General features: G+C 33.4%; 1 protein-coding gene across 4 annotated transcripts in view; it reads right to left on the minus strand.

The window, feature by feature from the left end:
- The window catches only part of PHF14 (PHD finger protein 14), a 151226-nt gene that overhangs the window by 128037 nt on the left and 12434 nt on the right, over positions 1-10755 (minus strand). For all 4 annotated transcript variants that reach the window (XM_042816587.1, XM_042816586.1, XM_042816589.1 and 1 more), the window contains exons 4-5: positions 8623-8767; positions 1682-1841 (exon numbers count right to left, since the gene is read on the minus strand). In XM_042816587.1, coding sequence (XP_042672521.1) covers positions 1682-1841; positions 8623-8767 — 305 coding nt within the window. The remainder of the gene's footprint in view (positions 1-1681; positions 1842-8622; positions 8768-10755) is intronic.

The raw sequence follows: 10755 nt of genomic DNA on the forward strand, positions 1-10755 counted from the left end.
CAGTGGGTGGTGTTTCAGCTATGGCAACAGTGGGCCACTTCCACTGGTACATAATTTTACAAGTACAGCATGCAGGCTGGTCTCCGTTGCTGGATGAGATGCATAGCTAAAGGTGGTGACTTTACTAAAAAAAAAAAAAAAAAAAAAAAAAAAACTGTTTTGTAGCTGAGAATTTTCTCTATCAAGTAGTGTTACTGTGTTCTCTGTATCTGTCGTAATTTCCATGAAAATCAATAGGAGACATTACTTCTGGAGCAAACTATGTATAAGAAAGATGGACTAATCAGAAATTGAGGACTGGAATCCCAAAAATTCTTTAAAACAAGCACAACTTCAAATACACTGCCAAGATTATTCACTGCAAATCTTGACTCATTTATAGAAATTCCCACCACTAACAGTACATTATTTTCTTGTATTTTCAGCGCTCCCCCTCATAAGATGTATGTAGAAGACACGGATTGAGGAAAAGATTTAACAAGTGTATCTGTAAGACACATCTCAGCTACAAATTGAGAAGCTGAAGTCCAATGCAGGAAGGTAGTTGCTCTCCAAAGATGATGTCAAACAAAGCTTTCCAAAATACCATCCAGAGCTCTGCTGATCTTTTCAGGAGGAGAGGATTTGTCCATTACAGTCCCAGCAATAATACAAGTTTGTGTAAGACATGAATGGGGAAAAAAATGTTTTGGCTTACATTACAAGACAGTTAAAGTCATCAAAACATGACTCCTTGTGTTTGTACAAAAAACAGTAAACTGTGAAGGCCATTACAACCCAGTAGATGGAGAAAGACCAAGGATATGGTTATACTTCGCTATTTGCTACTACCAAATATGTTGTACCATAACATATAGCTTCACGTAAATGGTCATGTATCTTTTGGTTCACACTGAATAACATGAAAGGGCTGAATTTTAAAACATTTGTACTAATACCAGAATTCCTTCCAATTCAACCACAATCGTCAGTAAGATGTCTGCAGACTTCTGCAATCCTACATATCAAGCCTGAAAGTTTCATATGTCGCTGCAAACCTGCAATTTACATAATTGTAAAATGTATGGAAAAATAACTTAATTGCTGTGATCTAAATAATAATATATTCATCAACATTAGCAAAAAAACAGACATAATTGATAACTCTGCTCTTCTCTTTACTGCAGAAAATAAGTTTCCATTAACACTCATGTATTAATTTATTTTTTAAATATAAAGAAATGGAAGATATTGCATGAGAAAGATCTACTATATCCAGTAAGACATCTCTACACATACATGGTGATTTCATGTTGGGTAATAAGTATTACCACTTCCTGAAGTGGTGCCATATTGCTTTACTTAGAAAATCAACATCTATAGCTCATACATCAATAAACCATCATGCTCAAATTCAGTTTAAGACAACATCTTCCCAACTAGTGTGAAGAATATTAGGTGTGCAAATAAAAAAAAAAAAAAAAAAAAATTGGGTGACTGCCTATCCAGTGAGCACCCCACTCTAAAATGAACTGAGAAAAAGAATACTAATAGCTTAATTTATGACTCTTTTGCCTATAGGAATAGACTAGAGCAAAATCCCACCTTTATGACTCTTTTGCCTATAGGAATAGACTAGAGCAAAATCCCACCTTTAAATTTAAGCTGATATCAATTTAAAATGGCACTTCTTCAGCCTTACCTGCCTGCATCTGTCTCCTTGAAGATCCCATCTTGGTTAGGACATAGTTCACAACTAGGTGTGACACCACATTTGCATGCATCACAAAACCAGGGTTCAGTGGAATTTTCTGAAGCTGAGCTCATGATAGAATCACTCTCTCCATCAACACCATAGCAACCTTCACACATAAAAGAAATGGAAGAAAATATAAGGAAAGACAAGTAGGCATACAGTTCTTAGTTTATAATTTTCAGCAGGAAATACAGACACACACACACACAGTTTAATGACAATGAAAATCCCAAGAAAGCATCCAGTATTTTCGCAAGAGTAACTTCAGTGCAAAACTTCTATTTTCACAGAGGCTCTAATTCTAAAATGTGATATATTATATAGGAATGTCTTAGATTGCAATCAAAAAATGAAAGGAAAAGGTTTACTTTACTCTGTTCTTTCAGCCTATTCATTATGAAGTAAAAATCTAAGACTTAAATGAACCCACAAACACTGAGCAAGAAACAAAGCACTTTTTTCAATTAAATGCATGTATTTCAGATTAAATATAACATCTGAGGAAAAATTTAAGAAATTTTATAAAATACTGAAATATGTTATTTCTTAGTGTCTTTAGACAATTCTCAGTCTATTTATTATCCTGTTAGATCTTTTACATGTCTTTCCTCCACTGTGGCAATTCTAGAGCTTCTGCTTATCTACACGTCTTCTTGTGCAGCCTGGAAACTTTACTTTCAGTTGAATTAACAGTTTTACCAAACTATAACATGGTTTCTAAAATTCTCCAGTACTAGCAGCATGTCATGAATCCATGTGTATCATTGAGTTAAAGGTTTGAGAGCATGTCCAAGGTTCAAGACATTCCTATCTTTCTCCCTCTCATTACCCTCAATTAAACGTTTTAGTTGTCTTTTTTTTTTAAACGAGTTGATCATGCCAGCAGTATGCAGACAACAAATATCCATTCCACTTTTATGCTTCACATTCAATATCTAATTCAGCAAGAGAACATACACATTATGAAAAACCAAACGTATTCTAAAAACCCCTGAAGCATAAATCTAAGACCTTTTGTAACTTTAAAATCAAAGTATTGTTTGACAAGCACAGATTGAGTTTTGACAGACCGTTTCACTTAAAAACGTTTTTATATATTCATCAATCATCATCACCACTTTTAGCTGGTTTTAAATTATGATTAAATTCATCGTGTCTCAATTCTTTTTTTGGTATAGTCAGTGTAGTCAGTGTATTTTTATGTTTTTAAGGTGTTGCTGCATGCTTAATCACCATAAGGTCAGGAAAATTTTCCTTCAAAATGATTTAGAAGCTTGTTACTTCAATTTTGGACAAATTTGGACAAGAGTAAGAGTGCTATTACTACTACTGCAAATGACAAAGAAAACTCAAAGCTTATCACCAGAAAACTATACTTCTGCATATGCCACACTGAATATTTATCTGCTGCTCAGTGAGGAAAAAAAAAAAAAGAATTTCACTGTCAACATCAAAGCAGAGACCTTACTGAAAGATTAAATTCAGTTGTTTGCCAGATAAGAATGATCAAGTAGCAATTTTGCTTGCAGAGCAATTAAATCCTTTAATTTTTATAATTAAATAGAAATGTAATTTATTAGTTTGGTTCTCTACTGACTGTAGTAAAACAGCAACAGCGCTCTAACCCTCTTTATGACAGCAACAGAGATAATAATGTAAAACTATACTCAGAAAGTAATCAGAAACACTATAGGTACCATTTAAGAAATACAGTCCTCCATTACAGCATGGAGTTCATCAATAAATACTTAACTAAGACAAAAGTATGTTCTGTTTTTTTTTTGTTTGTTTGTTTTTAATTAGAAGTATTCCAGAATCAAGAAATAAATAATGCTCAGAAGTGCATCCACAGACAAGTTGCATTAGGTATACAAAATACCATCTAGCTCACTTGTAAACTGATTCAAATTTCTTTAGCATCCCAGTAGCTTTAAAGAGCATTGCAGATAGCCTTTTTTTTTTTTTTTTTTTTTTAAGTTGTAATGCCACAGTGTTGAATAACTGCCAGCAAAGCACCTTTTAAACAATTACATTAATGTACAAACACAAAGCCCACTGATATCATATAGCTGATGAAAAATTTAGACTTTGAGAACAGTCTGTAGACTTTAAAAAAAAAAAAAAAACATTTCCCTAAATAAATTTATTAAAAATTACGTAACACTACAGGAGGAGAAATACTGTCATCAGTCAATACAGCAAAATAAGATTAGTTTCTTCCAAACAGTGACTCTTCTGCAATCAAGTGTAATTACATTTGCTTTTCTAAACAAAGCATCATCAGTCTACTAAAATTACAATGGTGTCGTATCTTCACTCTGAAGGATTTGCCAGTTACACTTATCACTCAATTCTAGCTAATATTTTGTTCCTTTTTCCTAGAAAACTTCAACATGCATTAGCTGTAATTATTTCCACCCTTATCATGTATGTTGACATCAAAATTGTTTTTTCTGTAACACCACAAATCTAGGTCATTTTCTCATGAGGATTTATAACTCAAGTATTTTTTCCTAATTCACACAACTGTCTTAGTGACAGCTTTAAAGACTTCAAGATCTCTAACAGACACAAGGAGGCATTTAGTCTTTTCCCTGTCATTCAGCAAAACCTAAATATACTGTTACAAGCAGCAAAAGTGATGGTCATTAGCCAGAGAAAATACACTGGATTTCCAGTAAGGGCTGACATCCTTGTTTCAGCTGGGACAGAGTTAATTTTCTCCCCAGTAGCTGGTACAGTGCTGTATTTTGGATTGAAGATCAGAATAACATTGATATTATACCAATGTTTTTATTATTAGAGAGCAGTGCTTACACATAGCCAAGGACTTTTTACTTACTCATGTTGTCGTACCAGGAAGAAAATGGGGCTGCACAAGGAATTGGGAGGGGCCAGACCTAGTATTGCTGATCCAGACTGACCAAAGTGATGCCCTATACCATATAATATCATGCTCAGCAATAAAGCTGGAGGAAGGGATGGCCAGGGTGGGTACTGCTGCTGCTTGGGGGCTGGCTGGGCATCATCAGTTGGTGGCAAGGAATTGCCCTGTGCATCACTGTTTTCTATATTCTTTTATCAGTATTATTTTCCCTACCTTTTCTATCCTACTAAATCACCTTTATCACAACCCACATGTTTTAACTTTCTATTCATTAATTTTCTAATTCAATCATTCCTTCAGGAAAGAGAGGTGAACAAACAGCTGTGCAGTCCTAAGCTGCCTGATCTTGTCTAGAAGAGCTGAAGGAAAGGAAATCCAGCAAGAATGCTACTGGCTTCTAAATAAAGTAAATACTACACAAAATAGTAATGATATTATTTGACATCAAGATGATAAATGTACAGGAAGAGCTGTAACAATTTTTTTTATTTTTTAAACAAGAAACAACAAATCCCCTCAGTTTTACTTCAGTTGACATAAGAAAACAAAAGCACAAAACCCTACTGGAAATGTATGGACTGGGCTAAAAATCTCAATTTCAGCTTAAGTAAAAGCCAAACAGCTGCAAACTCTGTCAAAGGTAAAGAAAGCTGCTGAGTAGCAACAACACTTAGAGAAAAACATTCCTCAAGGTTTCTCAATATTGAGTTCATATTTTCCTCTTGCTATCATTAGTTGTAATAGTAACTGTGAACTGAAAGCCTAAATTGATCAGATTAATACTACTTTTTCAAAACAGTTAATGGAATGTTATATGCACACAAACTGTGTACTATTTATCAAGTACATACAAACAAGTAAATATACTAAGCAGGATTCATCAATTAACACTGATGAAAAAGATGGATTTGCAGTCCTAAATTAAACCACACTTTTAATGACTGTCAATTAATTTCAAATAACAGTTTAACAACCATCCTAAAAGACATACATCATTTTTTAAGTTGAAAAAATAAAAAGTGTTTTCTACTGCAGAGCTACAACACAGTTCGTATATTAAAATCAGACGGTACAGAAAGCATTTGATTAAAAAAAAAAAAATGTCCTTTTAAAAGATTCTCAGTGCCACTTTTATGTCTCTTTAAAATGCATAGGCACACAAACATGAAACTGAAGCTGCTGGACAAGACTTTCCAAGCTTTTTCTTGAACATTTACTATGATAAGCATGACAAAGCTGTTCTAGCTGACCCTTCTGTACTAACTGTTGGGAACTGTGGTTTTTGAAACAGAAAGCAATGTAACAGCTCACTACCACTGTATCTCAGAAGCAACATTAGGAGGTAATCTTCCAGGTTCTTTCTCAATGCAGCACAGTTGTTTAGGTGGTGTAACTAGCTTGGGATTGAAAGGCTAACAACAAAAAGATAATTCTTGTAATGAAAACTATAGGATTCATTGGAGTTACTGCATCTGGAATCTAGTCAGCATTAAGTGCACCATCTACCCCTTTCACCTGAAACTGTACTATAAAACCCCCAACATTTTAAACACTTAACTGAAAATGCATACTGTTTTTCCTTACTGTTCATAGAATTTTGGTTCTTTGGACTATGAGAGCATCTTCTCAATCAGTGCTCATGAAGTGCCCATGTTTAATATAAGTAATCATTATTCTGTCACTCAATGTCTGCCATTTCCTTGAAAGCTTCTTGCACTGAACAATAAAGCTATATGATAGCAAAGCCCATGAATTTAAATATATGAAATAGTCAAGAAGTTGAAATTCTCCTAGCATTTACTCTCCCACAACCTGAATCTACATATTATGACTGCAGTTGTCTACTGAACATAATTTCATACATAAAACTGAATTTCCTGAATTTAAGTCCACCGCATACTGTCATTAGCTTGTTTTTATGCATTATCATTAAAATGAAATTACAAACACTTTAAGATGCTAGCATTAAGCAAGTGTCCTGAAACATATGTCACTGAGGGAAAAGGGAAGAGAGAACCTTCTCTCCAAGGATAATCTTTTGCCAAATTGAATGTCTGCATATGCTAACAACAGTCACGTATACTTCAAATCCTGATCTAATTATAAAGTTCATGAAAGCATGAACTTTGGTGAACTGTAGGTTTTCAAAAAGAAAAGCTGTGAGATGATAATATTACATTCAGTCCTTAACTGGATCAGAAGTTTAAAATAAAGACATTAACCATGCACAATAAGACCATTTTTATTTAGATAAGGGAAAGTACTAGAGTACATAACAAGACAAAAATGAATGTTTACATCAGACGTAAGCAATCAAAATTAAATAATAAGCATCAAAATTAAAGCACATGTAGACCACACTACTGCTTCTAGCAAGTTAAGCTTTATTTCCCACCATATCCACCATGCAAAAGTTTAAAAAAAAAAAAAAAAAAAAAAAAAAAAAAAAAAAAAAAAGGGATGGAAAAGTAACAGCTAGAAAAAAAGTGGAACTTCTCTTTCTTGTTTAATTCCCAGCAAATAACACAAAGGCAATAGCTGGCAAGCATACTATCTACAGTTAGTTCATATCTTATGATATGCATCAGACATTCTCTTCAGACACACTGTAATCAATATGTCATGGCAACTGACATCACAGTTGGGGGTGTCCTGCTACTACAAGATCTTACCACAAAAGCATTTATCCAAAGTGACAGAATACTGCCTGAAGATGATTTTTTTTTTTTTTTTTGGAAAAATGAGAATTATTTGCATGCTGAAATAAATACACAAGCAACTGTACAACTACAAATTCAAGGAATTGAACCACAGATGAGTACATGAAAAATACTGTTTTGAAACCATTTTTAAGTGTGTGAAAACAAAAGCAGAATAGCAGATAAGGAAAACCATTTCCTACATGAAAAGTCATGCACCAGTGAACAACTCCAACAAATTTTAAAAAGGCATAAATTACACAGATTATATAAATATAATTCACGCCTTTGAAGAATGAGAGTCTACCTTCTTTTAACTTCAAGGATTAAAAGTAGCCTATCTTATTTAAAAGGAGAATAGTACAGGATGGCAGAAATAATAAAAAGTTTTCATTAAAAAGAAGAATACAGAATTTAAATTTCAACAAAAATATGTATGCCTATCTATATTTTTATCTACTTTATCTTCCATCCTCAAGAGAAAGAGCAAAAACAATCAGTCCCATCTTTCCTATAAGGACCATTAAAGTTCCACATGCTCATCTCATGATCACCCAGGAAGCGCTCCTTTAAAAAACATCAGTGAAAACTTGACTACAGAAACCTATTTTTCTCATCTTTTGAGATCATCTTTTAACTTACCAGTATATCAACAAATCACAGAAAATTGCAACCAAGTTAATACTTCAGAACAGTATTCACAGCAAATATCAGATCATTTCTCTTAAACCCTCCCCCATACACTGTAGGAAAGACCTCCTACACTTAATATAAACATCTACTAGATGCCAAAGCAATTAGCAAATCAACAATTTAAGTATATTTTAACTTTAAAATTGCCATTAAAAATTAGAGGCCAAGGCTAGCTGCCACATTCAATTCTTTTCTCATCTCTCTGCCTCTTTAATACAGCAAAAATACATGCATAAGTCCCTTTCTCCTATGAATTCTCCTATTCTCACTATCTTCTACCCAATCATGCAATCAAATTTGCATACTGAAATAGACAGAATTTCATCTGATATTAAATCCTAAAGTCTCGAAAATACAATCTACAGTCAGAAGCATTAGCAAAATGTCATCAATTTCACAGATATACATAGACCATGACCTATCCTGTACTTGCTTGTATTAGCTTTCCTAAAATAGATGAATGCAATACTACAAAGAATCCATGTGGCACTACAAAAAATTACTCACCAGAGTTCAAAGGCTTAATTTTTTTTTGAAGCAAGTAAAAATTTTAATAGAAGTAAAGCTTATGCTTTCTTCATGCATTAACAATGAAGGAATTGTATTACCTTCATGCACTGTTATTCCACAGTTGTCACATTGGATTATTTCATCAGCATCTTCACTGTTATCTCCAAGACAAACGCAACAAATCAAAATATGGTCCATTTTCTGGGAACTCCAATTTTGGGACTTCTCAAGGATCAAGGAGTCCTAATATCAAAAAATGAATGCACATGAATTACAACAGGAACTTCAATTTTATGTAAAACAGAAGAACTGTTATTTGTTCAATTTTGTGGAAAAAAGAACGAAAAGCCTCATGCACTTCTTGTCAAAACATTCAAACTCTTCATCCACAAAATTAAAAGCTGGAATGGATACAATCTGATCTTGCTAGGTTTGTAGTTCTGGTTGTACTGAAATTATATATTTGACACTAACAAGGAACACAACAGAAAGCCATCTAAAAAGGAAAAGAGGACCACCAAAAAAAAAAAAAAAAAAAAAAAAGTGACCTTCAATATCCTAATATTTAGAAAGGAAGATTCCCTTTGTTGGAAAAAAAACAACAACAAAAACAGACAAAAAACCAACAACCTTTCTGTATTGTTGTATTAAAACTTGAAAAAAAAGAGCTAACAAAAGCCTGATGAGTCTTCACGTAAATAAAGTGTAACAACTTACTGACTCAGTTGTTTTATTTTGTTACATGCAAATGTATATGCCTCTATGCAAAACTGTATGATATATTAAAACAATTCATTTTCTTTTATAGGATATGCATGGAAGTCCAATGCTCATTTCTGCAACCTTCAATGTGTATTACACTACTCAAAGAATTCCCTTTTAAAAAGGAGTTTCTTTAAGGAAACAAAGCAGTACCTCACAAACCAAATAAAGTTGGATGTGAATTTCCATTTCTTCCATAAACACCATGACCTCAGCTTCTTATTATTTCAGTGAGCTATACTGACTGTCTCTTACACAAAAGTTTCATAACTTATGTAATTTTTCTTCTTTCCTATACTAAAAGCAAACAGAGTTTGGACTATCTTCGCTGGTGATATGAAGGCTTACAGGGACTAGACGCACAGCTGAAAGAAAAAAGGTAGGAAAAAGAAGAAATTAAGACTTTCAGAGCAGAGGCTGATAGTTCAGGGCTAAATGGCATCCATTCAACACACAAAAGGCCTGAGAATATTACAAGAGTATTAAATAGGTGGAAAAAAAAATTAAGGTGGAAAGTTGCTTTTCAAACTTTTTTTTCCTCTTTCCACTCCATTCCCCCCATTAATGAATAATAAAAAAAAAAAAAAAAAAAAAAAAAAAAAAAAAAAACACAGTACCAATACAGCGCTTCCATATCCAAAGCAGATAAAAATTATTATGAATGGTAAGTGAAACAGATATTCCTTCTCAAAGATCCTAAATTCTTTCACCAGTCTATGCAATTATTACTCTATGGTAGTCTGTCAATCTGATACAGTCTCTGCTCTGCTCAAAGTTTTCAATGAATCACTGATTAAGCCTTTCTGTATTTCAGGTTTATCCAGAGCAGGTATTTGGAGGGTGGCAGGGATACCTGTGGTTTTTCTAGCCAATTTCAACTGGCTTATTCCAAATAGAAGTGGCTTGTTAGAAAGCTGCAGAAAACTGCAAAGATACTTCTAGTTTTGGAATCTCCTATCTATATTCCCTGAAGAAAAGAAAGATGGCCTACAAAATACAAACTAAAAAATTCCACCTCATCCAGAGGTAAAAAAAAAAAATAATTAAAAAAATAAAAAAAAAAATGAAAGACAACATAATTGTTCATAAGATCATGTTCTTCCCCTAATAAATACAGGCTGACTAAGCATTTCTTCCATCTTCCTTTTAAGAGGAAACTATGAAGTACTTTGAGTCAAGCAAGAAATTTGCACGTATTTGTCAAAAATATTGTGTCACACCATCACACATAATATACACAGTTCAAATAGGAGATACTCCCTAACTTTGGCAGATTAACAGTTCAGTACCACCAGCTTGTTGGAAGCATCTCACATGCCTCCAGAAACCAGTTTCTTCTGACTATACCTTCAACTTAAATTATTACTTGGCTTCATTAACATAAACTTAAAATTAATTTGCAATTTCTCCTGTCACAGAAGTCCAAAGTCTAGTAACTAAAAAAAAAAAAAAAAAAAAAAAAAAAAAAA

The sequence above is a fragment of the Centrocercus urophasianus genome, unplaced genomic scaffold (assembly GCF_019232065.1).
Source record: "Centrocercus urophasianus isolate 14NV4802_14NV808 unplaced genomic scaffold, USGS_Curo_1.0 seq_16, whole genome shotgun sequence".
In the NCBI taxonomy this organism is placed as follows: domain Eukaryota; kingdom Metazoa; phylum Chordata; class Aves; order Galliformes; family Phasianidae; genus Centrocercus; species Centrocercus urophasianus.